General features: G+C 44.3%; 3 protein-coding genes across 3 annotated transcripts; 2 read left to right on the top strand and 1 right to left on the bottom strand.

Moving 5' to 3' along the window:
- The first annotated feature begins 971 nt into the window (after positions 1–971).
- Positions 972–5,291, top strand: LOC149358419 (EEF1A lysine methyltransferase 1). The gene is made up of 5 exons (XM_089570489.1): positions 972–1,240; positions 1,517–1,637; positions 2,078–2,160; positions 3,771–4,045; positions 4,859–5,291. Exons 1-5 carry the CDS (start codon positions 1,236–1,238, stop codon positions 4,990–4,992), a joined length of 618 nt encoding a protein of 205 aa, XP_089426615.1. The 5' UTR covers positions 972–1,235; the 3' UTR covers positions 4,993–5,291.
- A 92-nt stretch (positions 5,292–5,383) lies between these two features.
- On the bottom strand, positions 5,384–6,714 carry LOC149358420 (mitochondrial pyruvate carrier 2-like). The gene is made up of 5 exons (XM_089570490.1): positions 6,559–6,714; positions 6,198–6,238; positions 6,027–6,111; positions 5,846–5,957; positions 5,384–5,659 (listed from the first exon to the last, which is right to left on the bottom strand). Exons 1-5 carry the CDS (start codon positions 6,641–6,643, stop codon positions 5,623–5,625), a joined length of 360 nt encoding a protein of 119 aa, XP_089426616.1. The 5' UTR covers positions 6,644–6,714; the 3' UTR covers positions 5,384–5,622.
- Positions 6,549–18,763, top strand: LOC149358421 (putative pyruvate dehydrogenase E1 component subunit alpha, mitochondrial). Its single transcript, XM_089570485.1, has 9 exons — positions 6,549–6,990; positions 7,356–7,415; positions 7,989–8,162; positions 9,468–9,594; positions 11,417–11,508; positions 12,523–12,771; positions 16,461–16,600; positions 17,754–17,862; positions 18,266–18,763. The coding sequence occupies exons 1-9, from the start codon at positions 6,940–6,942 to the stop codon at positions 18,452–18,454; spliced, it is 1,191 nt and encodes a 396-aa protein (XP_089426611.1). The 5' UTR covers positions 6,549–6,939; the 3' UTR covers positions 18,455–18,763.

An 18,763-nucleotide genomic window follows, 5' to 3' on the forward strand; every position in this document is an offset into this window, starting at 1 on the left:
AGCGCACATATGCCCACTCGCCCAACCCATAAATTACGCGAAATGAAAGCGCATTTTCATACGGTCGATTAATTATGACAAGGTTTTCCGGAGAAAGCTGGAGCGTCTTCGAAGGCACTGCACAAGCGCGAGCACACAAACAACGCAAGCACACAAGAGTCCTTTCAAAACGAATCAAGCGATCACAACGCGCCACGCAAAAGCCAAGGTCACATATACACGGTGAGAATGATGCAAAACGCCGGCATGACTTTACCACACCGCCTAAAATCCAAGCGCAACCCCGAAATCACACGTCCACGCGTTGACAGGCTGATCAAACGGATCAAACAAGCAAACGATGCAAAAACGGCGGCTCAAATCCCGTCCGCCAACAATAAACGAAGCCAAGGCAATCCATGGGTGAAAATAACGCTTTGGGCCGGCTTTTCGTTATTTCCACCGGGTCGCAATAACGCTTTGGCTTGGATTTCCGTTATTCTCACCCGGTCGCAATAACGCCGGCCCAAAAACAACAAAAAATTGGCCGGACGTGGCGTCATTTTTCAAACCGGACGCGACGTCACGGGTGAAAATAACGCTTGCGTTATTGCGACCGGGTCGCAGGAGACACTTCCCTTTTCGTTATTTCCACCGGGTCGCAATAACGCTTTGGCTTGGATTTCCGTTATTCTCACCCGGTCGCAATAACGCCGGCCCTGAAACAATTGTTAACGTAGCAGGGTGCGACTTCTACAAATGCACTGTCCTCGCATGCCAGTCACACGGGGCTTGGAAGCACTGGGTTGCTGGTTTCCGTAGCATCTACTACCATCTACTGTGCTCGCAACAAATTATGGGACGTTTGTCTCCTCCTCATTAGATTTTGCTCACTTCATGGAAGCCGCTCGATGTCGCATGGTGATCACAAGCTTCTTATGCGAATGTTCAGCCAAATGACAGACAGGCCGGTCTGCAGGGGCCCGGAAAAATGCTAACTATCGGTGACCGTACTGCACTTGTTCGTCGTTTGCCGTGTCGAGCCGTGGTATGAGTTTTGAATTTGCCGCACGAGACTCGTGCTTTTCGCCGGCGGGGAAATTCGCAGCAACATCGGCATTCGCAACATGGCCGCGCCCAACAAGAGTTTCAGACATCAACAAGTTACCTGCCTGCAAGTGAAAGTTCACGCGGTCGAACCGCGGTGCCTGAAGAGAGCCGAAGCCGGTTATCTGCGCTGCGATCAACAGTAAAGCATGAGGTGAAACCCGTTTGGCTGTTCTCTTGCGGCGCAGAGCTCCGCTGTGCTCTTTTCAAACCGGTTTTAAGGCAGGGTGCGAAGGAAGGCTCCGCGAAAGAAACCGGTTTTTCGGCCTCGCGGCTTATCGCCCGTTTAAATTAAATAGAGCGGAAGAACCCGTTTCGGTGACGAAAAAACCAGAACCAGTCATCTGGTCCTGTCGACCCCGCCACTCCCCGATCGGCCACTCCGCTCCTCGCAGAATAACTGAGCGGTGAGCGGGCTTCTCGTTCGCAGGTCTGGCGAATCTGACGACGAGGGTCTGCCGGAACTGTCTGACTATGCGAAGGCTGCACTGGAGGAATTTTTGCGTGAAAGAGAGGAGCAGGAGAAAGGAGCTGTACCGGAGGAAGACTGGGTATGCTCAACAGCTCATCATGGTGTACAGTATATGCACTGTGGCGATTTTCTGTGACGGATGTGTTGACAACATGACGGATGTCTCCCAAGGCACTGGGGGTATTTGTGACACATTAGGAGAGTTACATTTAAGATGATTACAATTTGTATAACAGATTTAACGAGAAACTCGCATTGAACAAATTCATGCTGCAAAGAGAGACTGAGAGAATGAAATTTGTGCTGTGCAATCAGTAGCACCAGCAAAGTGCTTTTGATCCCGGAGTAAAACATAGGGAGCCTCACTGTTGAAGTGAAAATTTATAAGATATGCATTTTTGTATTTAATGTGCCCATTTGGCACACAGCAGCTCAGTTGTGGTGCAAGCCCTGGAATTCTGCGTCATAATCACAGAAGCAAAGCCATCGCTGATTTTCTTGCACTTCTCTTTCCCCCAGCAACTAAGCCAGTTCTGGTACAGCGATGAGACGGCAGCAGCTTTAGCCAAAGAAGCGATGAGAGTAGCAGGGCCTGAAGGAGCGTGAGTATTTTAGCCTTTGTTGCTAGTCTGGTTATCACATGCCTGTAAAAGATCCAGATCCCAACCAGAACGTCAATTTCCTGACAGATCTTCAAATTGGGTAGAAATCGACAAGTGCATAGGACAGCATGACAGAAACATGAACTTGTTTGCATGGTTGACAAACATTTCGTGCTGAGCAGCCAAGGCAATGTTCTCTTTCTGAACCTCAACAAATGCTGACTTGAGAAATGGAGCCCGTTTCTTCGCATCAACTACACTATATGTTTGGATGAACGAAATGATGGCATTTTCTGAGGCACATAGCAAAATCTATAGACAACTTTTCTTTTTACACCCCTGAGAAACTTTTCCAATACCCTGGTTTGTCACTTGAGGTATCAGTTTGCATCCCAGATTGTGGCCTTTCTCCCCATGTCTGCAAACAGCACAAAAAATTTCGTCGTTGTGTTTTAAAAGTGCATGGTAGTTTAACCGTGTCCCAACAGCATATTTGTTTCTTAATATCGTTGTTATCGTGGAAGCCACCCCAGAGACGCTTCACTTGTGGCCTCTCTTATCTGTTTCTTCATGTCACCCCCAGGGCTGGACAGGCAATTCACAGGGGAGTGAGTGCAGGAAAGAAAAAGAAATGCAGAAAATGCAGAAGCACTTAGTACATGTGAGATTCTTCCATTTATGCAGTTTTAAGTGGAGTTCTACAAAAACTATGATCATACTGCCACTATTATTATAGCCTTGGTCAAAAGTTCACAGGCCACATGGCTTTCTGTTCAGCCATGTAGTGTAGCAGTTGCGGCACCCCCCGAAGCTCTTCATATCGATAGTAGAAGGATGCAATTTAAAAGGATACCCTGTAGCAGGCATAGTTTTGACCAAGGCTGTACATATAACATTGTTCATACTTATAGAGTGTTCTCTAAAGTTTAACAACATTTATGGATTTTGAAAATGGATACAAAGTCTCTGGGAGGATCATTTTATTAACTTGGATGCATGAGACACAAATGACTGTTACTTCAGGGTCATATTTTTTACATAACTGAGAGTAAACTGCTTTCATTAATTAGTGTCCTTGTACAACAGGAGGGCACCTGTTTCATACATGTGCCCTTGATAAGACTGCTGTGATGTCATTTTTACCCCTAACCCCTTATAGTGCCCAGAGGGCAGCCATTAGCTGGATTCCTACCGCTCACAAATGGCAGTTTCAAATGGAAACAGAGCGGCCTAGAAAGTGGGTCACATAACAGCAAGTTGTGTGCCTAACTTGGCAGTAGTCGGCTTACACACACACACTAGGAAAACTAACTAAAGCATAGCTACAGAGTAGAGCATTGGGGGCACTTTGCAATGCCAGTGACGACGTGTAGTTTCTAGCACTGTAATACTCTTGGCAGGAGAGGGAAAGTCCTGAAGCTGCTGAAGGTCCGGTTGTTGTTAATTCTGCTGATACAAATCGCCTTTGAAAAATTCTTGCTGTAAGCAGTTCTACAACTGGTGCCCCTCTGTAGCCCCTGTAGGCATTTCACGGCCGCTTTTAAGAACCCCTGTTGAAACTCGTGCTTCGCTATAACTGAAGGTGTGCCTTAATGGCATTGTCATTGCAGCATTGCCTGTATATCATGCCCAACTCTCTACACGAAGCTTCGAGAGTTGGGCTGCAAGAACATGCTCAAGCTGCTCGAGTTCGACCGGCGATTTGAGTGCCACGGGGAAGACTTTGTGCACTACGACTACAACATGCCACTCCACATACCTCAGGACTGGCCAGGAAAGTTCACTGTGGTGGTGCTTGATCCCCCTTTCCTCTCTGAAGAGTGCCTGTCAAAGACTACTGAAACGGTCCTATTCTTGAGGCCAAAATTCATAATCCTGTGCACAGGTAAGGCGCAGCATTTGTGGCCCCTTTTTGTGCCTTTAACCAGCTTATCATATGTGTCAGCTGTCAATCTCGGAGCTATTCACTGGGTGATGTCACAAGCGTCTAAGATTGTTTCCACAAGTGTCGCCGCTAGTCGCATGCCAACTTTAACCTTTGCATGGGGGCTTTTGTAATGTACCTTGATCGCATGGCAATGCTGTGCAGCCATGGTTACGACATGTCAGTCGTCACCTGCACAGAAAATGTTGAATTGCCCCAATAAAACATATTAAAAAGGTGTGGTGGTGCCGGTGTGTGGGGGTTAATGTGTCCTAGGGTAAAAGTGTCACCAAGAGCAGTCTGCAAGTAGTGTGCAGGTTCTTACTTTAGCAAAGCATCATTCTGCATAATTTTTTAGCTTAGCTGATAAGACGCTCGTTTCAGCTGAGTGGCACCACGAGCAAGCCCATGGAAGCACAGCGAGATTTTTCAAAGCTCCTAATCAAACTTAGTTGCTGGTGTTGAAGATATTCAGAAGATATTCATCATGCTTTCAGGCAGCCTAATCAAGAAAGCAGGCTGAAGCGGTGGCTTTCTAGTTTGCGACAGCTGCTGCATTGTCTGATTTCGCTGCACAGCACAACAGCTTTGACGACACCTTTGAGATGCTTAGTAAAGTGTACACACGGTACAAATGTAACCATGTGTTGGTTTCCATCCTTGTAATCCTTGGAAGAGATGTAGCCAGCAGAATCTTAGTTGCCGGAATAGGCAGAGTGAATAAAGTTTTGTTGAGTCACTTGTTTTATGCATTTTCGTCCTTGTTGGTTTCAGGTGCGGTTATGGAATCCCACGCAGAGCGGCTTCTCGGCCTTCGGCCGTGCAACTTTAAGCCAATGCACACGCGAAATCTCGGCAATGAGTTCAAATGCTTTGCAAACTATAACCTAGATGAATTCTGTCTCTGAGGAATGAACAAATGTTTCCTTCCACAGCAAAGTAACTAAAACAGCGCTCAGCAATGACTGACCACTAGGAAGTAGTGAACGAGTGTGCCGAAGTCAGAATTTTATCTGATACAGTGCAGTACATGTAGCCCCAGATAGGCTGTTGGTAGTTTAGTAACAAGCTGTGTAGTAGCCCAAAGTAGAGTTTACCCAGCAAAGTATTTTTTTTTTGCCTAACCATGCATGCTTTCTAGTCTGGTGAATTTCAGTATTTTTTACAAAGGTTTTGTATGTGTTGAAATAAAATGTATGGAAAAGTTTGTAAAGGATATATCTAACAATATTCACAACATAAAAGACTTGCACGTGACCTGTGTTTTCCATGCACAAAGAGGAATGACAAACAAGAAGGAACGCTTCCAACCAGCACATTTCATTCTCAGTGCATAGAATTCACCATTTTATTACAGGGCATAATTAATATTTTCACACATAAAACGTGCTGTGACATGGAAGTCATAAAGGCAATCTACACTGATACCAACTGTATTTTAAAAAAAAGAAAAAAGAATCGCATTCCTGCTTTCTACCTGTAGCTCCTACTACTGAGCTATGCAGGGCAAAATCTGCTTATCTGATAAATTGCGCAGCCTAGGCTGTGTTTTCCACCTTCAAGGTCTGGTTATATCTGAAAAAGAAAAAGTACCGTAATCTTTAAAGTCTTACTTATGCTAACGAAGCATTTCTGCAGCGGTTGAATGCTGGCAGTTATCTCCAATGCCTAGACCAGCTACTAATGCATGCAGCTGGTTCCCTTACAATTACAGCATTTCCCCCCAAGTACGCCAACGTAGTCGAGAAAGATTTATCATACCTATAGATCCTCAACAGCTGATACAAGCCGGTCAAGGCTACAAAAATGTTGACGCTGAATAGATTGTAGTTTTTGGGTATGATGACCATCGAGTACCGAGACCATATAATCCCTGCAAGACAAAAAGCGACACATCATAAGCGCTGCATGCATACATCATAACAAGTACCACCATACATACCAGTAGCAGCTAAGGCTGTTGACTGAGACGCACTAAGCTTCTCAGCTGGCCTCGCCAGGTCACCGATACCGGCGATTACAAGCGCCTGCGTGGTATACATTCGCATGAACAGGAACACGATAATCAATCTGTTCGTTCAATGAAGCAGTAGGATCGTGCTGTCCAACTCACCCATTTGAATGAAGGTGCCCAGAAGAAAATTGTCTTGGGACCTGCAGAGAAAAGTTTTGAAGAACAAATGGGGAACTACGCACGCGCGAGCATTTGGTTTCGACTAACTTTCGTGGCGCGCGCGCGCGTTTGAGAAGTGTAAATACGGTAAATACGGGATGCAGTTTTTCAAGGGAAGCGCGCCACACGTGACTAAATAAGCTCTATTTTTTAAGAAATTATCGCGAGCTCCGAATTTTACCGCACTCGTTGCATTCAGAGAACCGCCGCAGTTTGAATGTGCGACGGGGCGCAGAGTGCCAAGCATTCGTGTAAATGAAATTAGAGTGAAAGATTCCGACGGTACTTTATGTTCGCTCACCTGCTGGATGTTCCCACAGCGGGCGGAGTTTTGAAGGAACAAACCTGTCCGCTGTAGTCACAAGGACACGATAAAGAGCAGCCATGGTTCTTCGGGCTGCGGCAGCGGCTACGAGCAGCTTGAACGAGGAAAACCAAAACCAAACTGCGGAGGTGGGGAATACCACCAGGCGGCGGAGGGTCGTATGATCGACCTTGCGACTTTTGTGGTCGGGCCGGGGCCGAAAGTGCTTTGGATTTGCGGTGTGGTGCTGCTTGAACTTGAGCGGTTTGTGTTTCTGGACAGAAAGCTTCGCGCTGAGAAAAGTTTGGCGAGGCGGGAATGTATGTGTATTGACGTGCAATAACTAGTCTCGCGTACGACTACACTTCTGCAACCGCTATGCACTCTTCGGTGGGTCGAGTCATCTCCGATGTCTTCAGTGGACACAAGGTAACTGATGCACGCCCAAACGGTGATCGGGGCGAAATCGCTTTGCCCTGCATGTAAGTCGCAAAAAAAAAAATTCACGATTGAAACAAATACTCACTTAGATCTGTTCACCTATATCACCTATATTCTCGCTTGACGGTTAGAGGGCAGTGATCTTGTATGTGTATGCATTTGTAGTACGTTTTTTAAAGAATCGCGTCATCTTTTCATCGCATTTACTTGTAGCGTTGATGCTATCTTGTGTAAGCACAGATAACATAATCAATGAACACGTTTATCTCGTGCTGTAGCAGCATGTATGATACCAATGTGCGTAATACGGACGCTACTGATCTCCAATGAACTGTCTTGGTGTTCTTTTGCAGAGATGCATCTTCTCAGTTATCAGCAAGCGCAATGCTTCTGAGGTGACCTTTCAAACAAAGGTAATGGTTCAAGAAATTATAAGGGGCTGAATTCGCTGCCATACATAGCGTGCTTTTGTCCTTTTCCCAACAAGCAACCGTGGATTTTCGAGCTCAGACTCATATTTGTTGGTCTTCGCGCATGTTTTCGTCTATCCTACCCTGAAATGTCGTCGGTTGCTGCTCTGTAGGAACGCATGTATTGTCGTCAACTAGCCGAGGCTAGCACTTAGCTGGCTGTGGACCAGAAGGGGAAATATGTAACCATGCTTGTTCGCAAAACCTAAAGCAACCGCAAGTAAAGCCTCTGTCACTGTGCCTTGATTATCTCGTGGGTCAGCGGATGCTTTCAACTAACACCATTCAAGATCCTCCCATTTTGCTTCTTTCTATTTTTTTGTTGCATTATCAATCATTCAGAATTATGTTGTTAAAATATTGTGTCTGGAAAACTGCCATCAAGACTCTGCACAATAACGTTCCTTCATAATTTGCTGTGCCGCTACCTTTATTCATTCCAGTGCTTAGTATATTCCTTTGGTTCAGTTTTCTCGGGATGAGCTGACAATGTAAATTCCCCTCGCCCCTTCACAGCCCTACAAGCTGCATAGGTTGGACCAAGGACCATCGACAGATGTCACCTGCACTAAGGAGGATGGACTTAAGTTTTACAGGCAGATGTTCACTATTCGCCGCATGGAAGCAGCAGCAAATAGCTTGTACAAAGCAAAGATCATCAGAGGCTTCTGTCATCTTTATTCCGGCCAGGTACAGTAATCCTCCAGCACAACTGAATTTTGTGTCATTTGAAGCCCATGGCATCGGACTGTAGTTGCAACTGCACTTATACAAGAAGAAATTCATGAGATTCTCAATGCATGTGATCAAATTGCTTTAAATTATAGACTAGTAAGGTACATATGTAAACACCAGTTGTTTTGAAACAAGTGAACTGGGAAGAGCTAATTCAGATCAGAAGGATGATGGGGATTTCAAAGCTGTAGTATCCCTCAAGCAAGCCTAAAACTGTTTGGCCGTGCAAGATAAGTCTCACCAGCTCTAGTATTTCAGGAATTTGATGTGCTAAGCAACACTCTTAGCTAGTGTTAGGTATGCTGCAATGGAGGGCTCTGGATCAATGCTGGCCACCTTGAAACATGCACCAAAATTTTCTTGCATCATTTTTTGCATTTCGCCTTCATCATAATGTGGCTACGATGGCTGGTATCAAAACCAGAAACTTGTGCTAAAAAGATGAGCTGCACAGCCATTGTGACAAATGGAATTTCGAAACAGTTAATATTTGCCTTGAGTGCGTTTTCTTTGACCTTGAAGCTGGTCTGCTTGGTGTATGTAGCTTCATCTTGATGTTACAGAAAAGCAGACACCTGTGTACAAAAACTTACAAAATTAAGGGGGCTTCAGCTTGTTGAGTCTGTGGTAACTTGCTGTGAGATTTCTCACATCTTGTCCTAGTAGCATACGGTTTCACGCATGTGCGGCTCAGTCTGGCATGCGCTCTGCCAGACTTAGTGTCACAACTTGTAGCAAGTCATACCAAGGCCATTGTGGGGAAAGAGTTTTCTATTGAAATATCTGGAACATGTTCAAAAATTCAGCTACTTTCTGTGTCTAGGAACTGTTTTATAACTGACAGCTGAAATCTTGATGTCTCTATCCGTCTAATTTTTTATTGCCTGTTAGTACAACTTTAGCAACAAACCTGCTTGTCCTGCCATCTGTAGGTGGACACTCTCCACTTTAACAAGAATTATTGTTAGCTGTGCTTCAAACGCTTGCTGGTAGACAAAAAAAAAAGTCTTTCCCAGACTATTTATTGTCACTGGTTTCCTCTTTACCCGAGAAGCCGTCTATTTGTCTGCAAAGCAACAGAACGTTTTCAGCATTCACTACTCATTGGTATGAAGTCATGTCACTTTTCTGCGCCCATGCTGGCTGTTGTTACTGTGGTGTTGTAGTAGCCAAAATTTTTGTCTTTTTGTATGCGCTTTGGGCATGAATAGTTGGTGCTAGTTAATTTTCGTGATGGCGGGCTGAAATTGATTTCTGCAGGAGGCCTGTGCAGTAGGCATGGAGTCTGTCCTTGAGAAAGGTGACAGCGTCATAACAGCGTACCGTGCACATGGCTGGGCTTACCTGCGGGGCGTCAGCGTGCCTGGTGTCCTCTGTGAACTGACAGGTGAGTTCGGCCAGGAACTCTCGGGACATGAACTGCTGCTTGTTCTTACTTTCTGGTTAACGCGAAATAGTTTAAAGCGGTATGCCACAGGTATGTGGGAGCAAATATGCAATAAGGCTAGATGAAGCCTGTTCCGGAAGCCATTAACCCATTAGTTTCTACCATTCCACCCACGAGGGCGTGGCATGACCTGGATTGCTGAAAAGAATTGGCAGTAATTCACGCTGAAAAGGTTGCATGCACCAAATTATTTTATTTGGCTCTCAAGACAACTGCAAATCTAGACGGCATAAAATTTTTCTTGCTTGTCAAAAATCTTATAGCAGTCGGGTTTGTGAAGTGTGAAGTGACATTTTTTACACTCCCAACAGCTTTTACTATTTTTTCTGTGCCTTTGTGTAAATATAGACAGAAGTGAACACCTGAACTCACCCTTCCAACGTTCCCATAGAATAAGTCATGCATTTTGCATTAGGCTGATGGCTTCAAAATGTGGTACACTTAAATACCATATTTACTCGCGTAATGAACCCACCCCTACCCTTGTAATTTTGTTTTCTCATTTTGCACGTGACCGCCAGGGTCACTGTTCAGCATGTTCGCTTTACCTCGCCGTGAAAATCGTTGGATCGCACCATGATTAAACATCTTTTGAAGCGAATGTTGCAAATACTGGCGATATGAATGCGGGGACTCAACTTGTCAATCGCGCACATAGTGGATGTTTATAGTGGATGGACGGACTGACGGGGGCGGGGGTGGGCGAACATGTAGTATGAAATTTTGAGTTTTACAAAAAAAACTGTAGAAACTCTTGTTTACTCATGTAATGAACCCTCCCACTAGATCAATGTCAACTTTCCGGCAGAAAAGTGGGTTCATTACACAAGAACTGCTGTAGTCTTTCTTTCCGTTGTCCATTGAAACATGGATTCATTGCCACGTGACATTGTGATTGCCATGTGTGTCGATGTATTCACTGATAAAATTGAGCTATTATTTTCGAGATGAGATGTTCGTGTTGCTTTTATTACGTTTCTTTGGCATTGCATAATTGTTATTGTTGTTCTTGTTTGTTGAATTTATATGCTTGCATCTTGGTTCTCTCTCATCAACCTACTCCTGTAATGGCCTGTACTGGCCTATAGTGTGATTAAATAAGTAATAAAAATAATCATTTGTGTAGTGCTTTCTGCTTTGACCTCATTTGGAGGTATTTGGCGATCGAAATGGTGCCGTCATTGACAACGACCGGATGGGAACTGGACTAAAGGTGTCAGGCAACATGACATGCTGGTGGTGGGATGTCTGGGTGATGCGAAGTCAACACTAATTCGTGCTAAGTGATGTTGAAGAGATTCTTGTGCTATTGCAAACCAGGCTGGGCATTGCTTAGTTGTCCACTAAGTGTAAAGTGTTCCTGCATAGATGCACCTTGCATGTGTCATGAAATCTCGTCGTGCTGACTTATCCCCGTCGGATCGAACCATCAATTGTCCCAAAATTTTTTGTTTTATTTTTGTTGTTCATTTATTCTTTTTTTCCTCGAGCTATTCGTGAAAGATTACTTTCATATTGAAAGCTGCCGTGTAGGTTTTCACTGAGAGGAGGACAATGTGGCGTTGGAAATCTCTCATTGTCCTGAGAGCAGGAGTCATAGTGCAAACCTCAGATAAGGGCACAGAGAAGACGGGATGTGTGTCTTTGTTTTCTAACCATCTAAAGTCTGGTTTGCGCAACCACGCTTGCTCCTTCAGTGATGAGCCAACAAGCCTAGCAGTGTACACTGCTCAGTCCCTCACCGTCCAATTTTGTCTTGCAGGAAGAGAGCCTGGCTGCTCGCGTGGCAAAGGAGGGTCGATGCACCTGTACTGTCCCGACTTCTATGGCGGCAATGGCATTGTGGGAGCACAGGTAACATTCATATAGTATACGCACACACACAGTTTTATTTAAACACATATGCAGAGGTTGTTGCTGGGTTTACATAGCTGGCTGTCTTTAATGGAAGTAACTGACAAGCTCAGATGAACTAAGGAAGTTCAGTTCTTACACCTGCAAAATCAAAGTTGCTGCCCCCCCCCCCCCCCCCCCCGTATTGTTACCCATTGCTTCAGTAGGTTTTACGCACCATCTAGCGAGAATAATGGGTATGATTTTTTATGCAGCACTGCAAGCCACATATGTGAGGTTATGTTTAACACGCCCTTTTGTAATCCTGCTTTTGTTTGATTGTTGTAGGAATTTAAATGGTTGGGCAACTTGCCTGCTCGCCCCCATTAAAAATGTTAGGCTGGAGATGCCTTGCTGGGCCTCCTATTTATTTGCCTTATTTTCGTGCATAATAGTTCTTCGTGCATCATTTCATTTTCATCATTTTAATTCGCTGCCGTTGTGACCAGCTAAGGAACTCAAGTTTGTGATTATGCTTGTAATTGTGGGCCACCCATAAAAAGATTGTTCTTGTTTCACAGTCAAACACCTCGTTCGTAAGCTGCATTGTTGCTGGGTTTTCTTTATTGATTTTCAAGAGCAATTTCGCCATGCAACCTGCTCATTTTCTAGTGTGTCCTGCCTTCGTTGCCCAAATGTGGTGGCCTGCTTACAGTGGCATGCTTATTAAACCAGTAATAGTAGTAATAAGTTACGAGGAAAAGAAAGGCGCGGTAACCGTCTCAACTGGGTTGTGCACCCAGACCACGCCTTGTAGAAAGGGAAGAAGTAGGGAGAAAGGCAGTTGCATACCGAAGGATTGTGGTTTCATTTTGACCACCTGGGGTTCTTTAATGTGCTCTGATGCTGCACAGCATGTAGGCATCCTGCCTCCACTGAACTGCGGTCACTGTGAGCAGGATTTGATGCGGCGGCTTTGTGTTTGGAAGGGAGTGTAACTCTGAGCGAGCACACGCTCTTTTCCTGCTGTCAAAGGTGCCACTGGGAGCCGGCCTTGGGCTTGCCCATAAGTACCTTGGCACGGACCGAGTCTGCCTGGCGCTGTACGGGGACGGAGCGGCCAACCAGGGTCAAGTCTTCGAGTCCTACAACATGGCCAAGCTGTGGGACCTGCCTGTCATCTTTGTCTGTGAGAACAATGGCTTCGCCATGGGAACAAGTTCGGAGAGGGGTGCCGCCTCTACTGACTACTACAGCCGCGGGGACTACGTCCCTGGAATCTGGGTGAGTGGTCACTTCGTAGCCCCCTTTGAACCCATTCATTTTGAACTGCAGTAACGTGGAGTTGTGGGTTAGTTGGTACATGCCAGAGATGGTGTTGTACAGTGCGATAATCCAGAAGCTTGGAGGCTAACAAAAAGGCTTGTAATTTGGTTGAGGACAATGCAACGAGCTATGGAAAGGAAAATGATAGAGGTAATGTTAAGAGATGACAGGAGAGCGTCCTGGGTTCGGGAAGAAATGAGAGTTAATGATTGCGGATGATTGCGTTATTTATTGAGTAATCAAATCCGCTTCAGACTCGTCCATTCTTCAAAGTGACCTAAATAAGGTATCTAGTTGGTGTAACATTTGGCTCATGAGACTGAATACTAACAATTGTAAGGTCATGCGTATTTCACACCAGTCTGGTAACTAAAATCTTATTCCTTACAATATTTCAGGTTCTCTCCTTGAGCAAGTTACCACATATAAATATTTAGGGGTTCATATAACTGCTAATCTTTCGTGGCAGGCACATGTCGATTATATTGTTAACAATGCTAACCGCATGCTTGGCTACTTGCTTCGTAATTTTTCCGTGGCTCCATCTTCTTTAAAGCTGCTACTCTATAAAACCTTAGGTAGATCGAAATTAGAATACACGTGCTCTGTGTGGGACTCGGGACTCGAAACTCTTACTAATCAGTTAGAGTCAGTACAGAATTGTAGCGCCCGATTTATTTTGTCCAACTTTTCCCGCACTGCTAGTGTAACTGCAATGAAAAATACTTTGAACCTTCAAAGCCTTTCCCTTCATAGAAAACTCGCGCGAATGCTAACTTTTCACAAGATTTACTGCCACAATCATTAGCTAAAACGGTATCTTCTATCTGAACCGTCATTCATATCACCTCGCACAGATCATCGCCACAAGGTACGCATTCCATACTGCCGAAGCAATGCATACTTTAACTCATTTATAGCCAAGACGGGGAGCGATTGGAACCACCTGCCTACCTTGGTTGCCGATATTTCTGACACCTGTTTACTTAAAAATGCTGCGGATAACTATGTGTTTGACTAGGCTGTTTTGTTACCTAATCTGATTTGTATTTTGTTCAAGCTTACGTTTTTTCTTTCTTTGCTGTATTACATTACATTTTGCATTTACTTTTTGTTTTAATTTTGCTGCATTGTCTTTACTTTTTATCCACTCCCTTCTGTAACACCCCACTGTGGCCCTGAAGATATTGTAATAAATAAATAAATAAATAAATGACTTTGTAGCTGATATCAAGGAGAATTGGACTTAGGCAGGCACCTGTAGATAGGAAAAAGCTGATAATCCCTTAGATTAGCATGGTAGGTTCCAAGGGAACATGGCGTATAGCAGGGGGTGGCAGAGAACTTGGTGGGTAGATTAGATAACAAAGTTTGTGGACATATGATGGCCGCAGCTTATGTAGGACAGGGTTCACTGGAGATCAGTGTGAGGGGCCTTCGTCCTGCAGTGGACGTTATGAAGTTTATAGTGACAATGAATTTGAAGAAGGAGGAGGAAGTGATAAGAAACACACCATACAGTAAAAGCTCATGATTCGCACTTCAAGTGACTGGAAGAAATGTCGGATTTATCTGAAAGTTCGAGTTATCAAATGATCCCCAAAAAACTCTCAAGAATTTCTGGCAGCACGATGAATTAAAGGGAAAGACTAGGCAGTGATTGTTTGATATTAAGGGGAGATGCAGGTCTTGAAATGAGCAAGAAAAAATTGCATATTTCTGATCAATACACTTTAAAGTTCGTCCTTAAAAGTTTCAAGGTCTAAATTCGATCTCAAACTACTGAAATATCTACATATTCCGCGCCTATGAAGCCCCGAAATGGCGGTTTCGGAGCGAAATGTGGCAGGGCTTCGCACCGGTCGCTTCCCATGACTGCGTCCCAGATGGTCGCCATCTTGACTTTGTTTGAAAGCTGGGCCCCTTCCCCATTTCCTAGTATTACTCAGCCGCCGCGGTGGCTCAGTAGTTATGGTGCTCGGCTGCTGACCCGAAAGACGCGGGTTCGATACCGGCCGCGGCGGTTGAATTTCTTTGGAGGAGAAATTCTAGAGGCCCGTGTACTGTGCGATGTCAGTGCACTTTAAAGAACCCCTGGTGGTCTAAATTTTCGCAGCCCTCCACTACGGCGTCTCTCATAGCCTTAGTCGCTTTGGGACGTTAAACCCCGTAAACTAACTAACTAGTATTACTCACTACTGGGAAATATTTTTTGAACGTCTGCATTTCGCTGTTTTTTGAGGCCTTTACATTGACCTCCGAATGGTTGGTGCACACGCGCACTTCAAACACGATTTTCTCAGCTTCGTGTTTTTTGCCAACATGACTAACTAGCCTTAACAAAGGTTTTGTAATGTTTTTATCGTACCATTTCAATTAATCTTATATCATTGAATTCAGAAAAAACTGAACTGTGGAGCTACGCTGTTTTTGTTTGGCTGAGTCAAACATTTAAAATTTTGTGAACCACAATGTCACCCAACTGTACTTCATAATTATGGTGCACGGACAAAATTTAACATTTTCTTATGATGATGTACTTCAACAACAATATAATTAGCATAGCTCCAGATGGCAGGTCTCTGGCTACAGCTCCATTTCAAATCGAAATCAAGGAATGTAGAAAGGAAGTGTCTTTAACTACCTGTAAGCTTTTAACTAATTAGGCTTCAGTTACATTTTTTATAATATGGGAACTAATTGACATACACTGAAACTAATTTTATATTTGACATCAGGAAGAAGAAACACATATGTATGCACCTGATTTCATTACGATAGCTTTAATAATAAAAATGTTCACTTGAAGACCAGCGTCTCCCCTTAAGGTGAGAACAGCGTGGCAGTGACTGTTTTTCATGTTTCCTTCAACGCTTTATTGCATGCATACTGTCGGGATCATCGAACCAGAACTGCTCCAAAATTGTGAAGGCATCTCGCATCCTTCATGATGTGACGTGATGGAGCTCCACCACAGCCGTGTTGCACCCAGCATAAGTGGTAACATCGCATGGGAGCAGGCTGGGGAAACATTACCGTCGGGCCAATGAGCGTCCGAAACGGTGCTCAGCTGGGTTAGGTAGGCTGACTGATGCTGGCTTGTTGAGCCGTCATAGCTGTGGTCTGGTGCAAAGCTCAGAAAAGTAAAACCAAAGTGGTCGGACTGTTCTAGGAGATTGGACTGTCCATTTTTTGTGATGCCTACTGTCGCCTGCGAGCGACAATCTCTTGCCGGGCCAGTCATAACTGGACGTGGCCTCCATTAGGGAGCCTGTTCCAATTAATCGGTGTGAGACCCGTATTGTCCAAATTAGTGAGCGTCCGACACCATAGACTTACATGGGCATTGGCTGGGACTGAACCGACAGTTCGAATTATCCGTATTTCTGGTATATTGGGGTTGAATTAATGAGCTTTTAATTTCTGACTTGCTCAAGAAAATGGAGTAAGGATTTCGTTGTTTTAAAGAAAACAAGAAATTGAAGAGCCCTGGAAAGAAGTCAGCTGATCAAGAATTTGTTTCCAACAGGAGCATACTGGAGTGCATTGCTGTATTTTATATGTGTGCTTTGTGCATTGGGCAAGTACGGCTGGTTTATTGAGCCAGCACAACCTTGCATTGCTCATGCTCTTTGCTCTCCCCTTAGGTGGATGGCATGGATGTGTTGGCAGTACGAGAAGCCACCCGTTTTGCCGTCGACATTTGCCGGAAGGGCAAGGGCCCTCTTGTCATGGAAGTGGCGACCTACCGGTACTATGGCCACAGCATGAGTGACCCGGGCACAAGGTAGGGTGAAAACTGTGCATGGCACTTAATGATGAGGCTGGTAGTTTCTAACTCTGTACTGATTGATCACAAGCTCTGGCAGCCACTAACATTTCAACTGTTGCAAGGCTGAATGAGCCCGCTGATACATTTTCATTATGGTGTAACTGCTGATATGCTGACCAGAGCATGGATCATGTACGAGACAGATGTCTCGTGCTACAAGTGAGGTCAGGTGGTTTTGTGTGCTGTACTGGTTTTCAGCCTGCACAAAGGACTTTGCTGAGATCAGCTCAGTGGATAGACTGATGCATCTTCTAATGCATCAAGTGATGTGCTTGGTGATGCAGTTACTGATGTGCTCATTAAAAGGACATTGAGGGCAAATTGAAGTTGGCATGTAATGATAGATTACCGAATTCTAATGGTAGAGAGGCTTTCTTTAATGTAAACAAAGCTTTCATAAGCTAGAAAAGCCTAAAATATGAGATTTTGCAAACTGTGATGACATGAGTGCTACTTTTGTTTGCAGGCCTCTGAGGCTAGCCCACACCGCGATTCATTCACCAATGACGTTTTTTTTTTTTCATCAGTGACATCACAAGTTTGAATTGTGGGGTGGGAAAAAAATGCTACATTTTGAACTGCCATCTTTTTAGCTATAAATTCATCTTTTGCTGCCAAACAAATGTCAGCGCATTCACAAAAAGCCCAAACAATCTATCATTTTCAAAGGATGAAAATTGGTTGGAGCCGTCCATCAGTCTCCTTTTAATGCACGTGTAATTATTCATTACTTAGTGTCGTATAGTTTGTAAGATCAGGGACGTTTGCCATTTTGTTGAACAACCTTCCCAGTAGCATCCGGTCATCTGAAACAGAGCTATACTAAGTGCCTCTGTACTTGTGGTCATGCTCACTTTAATCGCTTGTTATATTGTAACAGCCAAGTTCCACTGATTGGAGTGTTGGAATGCTTAATCCTTTTGCAGCTTTATTTGGTGCCAGATACTCACGGAGGTTTTTCTTGTGAAGCTGTGTCTATCATTTGGGCATGTTTCCTTTGTCTTTCTTGAAGCTGCTGAGTTATGCTTTTAAAGCTTGTTTTCTGTTTGTCTTGTTGTCAGTGTGGTGACTAAAAATTTGTTTTTCTGATGGGATTTTTTGCTTTCAGTTACCGGACACGAGAAGAGGTGCAAGAGGTGAGGCAGACAAGGGACCCAATCACGCATTTCAAGGACAAGCTGATCAGCTCGCAGCTGGTTACAAGTGACGAGATTAAGGTACAACTTCCACTTCTGTCTGTTCTGAGGACCCGTATACCAAATGTAGCTTCCAACCCCTATTTGTGGAGCCTGCAACCATAAAATGTGCCGGCCCCTGAAAGATTACCTACCCATGTTATGGGAGCTTAAGAGCATAGTACTATATCTCTTAGAATCAGAGCCCTCACATGTGTCACCCTTCCCTAAATTTTAGTTTGATGTTAGTTCAGAACATTTTAACAACATAAACAAACATTTTAAATGAATTGAAAATCAAATACTTTACTATTTGACCAAATTATTGAATATTCGCACAAGCCTAATGTTGGTTCCTTTTTTGATCAACAAATAGTCGAGGCCTTATTCCTGTAATGAATGGTTCAGTCATGGGGTGCTGCCTGCTTTGAAATTCATTTTACAGAAAATCGAGTCCGAGGTGAAAGCAGAGGTGGAAGCGGCCACGGAAACATCGAAGACCAGCAAAGAAGTCCCACTTGAAGAACTCTTTGCGGACATCTACGTCAATCCACTACGCACGCATATTCGTGGAACAACTCCTTTCACGCAACACAAGCATCTTCGGCTGGTCCAGCCATTCAACCTCAACTGATGAGAGATTGTTTGTAGCTGTGGTTCTAGGGTCTATTTATTACCCCCCCAAACTTTTTCTGTGCTGCCTCATTTGCGTGGCAATGTTTGAAAGAGCACCCCCTTTTGTTTGCATATTTGCTTTTGTAAAATACAAACTAGGGTAAATTTGGATCTGTCATTTTCTTTCTTTTCATTGGTGATCATTTGAAGGAAAGACGTGAGCATTTCGCTATTAGCTGGTGTCCGTTTAGCGAATTTTCTTGTTGGATCTCCTATGAAAAGAAAACTTGCTGAAAATACCGCAAAAATAAATAGGCTGTTCACATCA

Source organism: Amblyomma mixtum, chromosome 2 (genome assembly GCF_055824585.1).
Source record: "Amblyomma mixtum isolate Tamu chromosome 2, ASM5582458v1, whole genome shotgun sequence".
In the NCBI taxonomy this organism is placed as follows: domain Eukaryota; kingdom Metazoa; phylum Arthropoda; class Arachnida; order Ixodida; family Ixodidae; genus Amblyomma; species Amblyomma mixtum.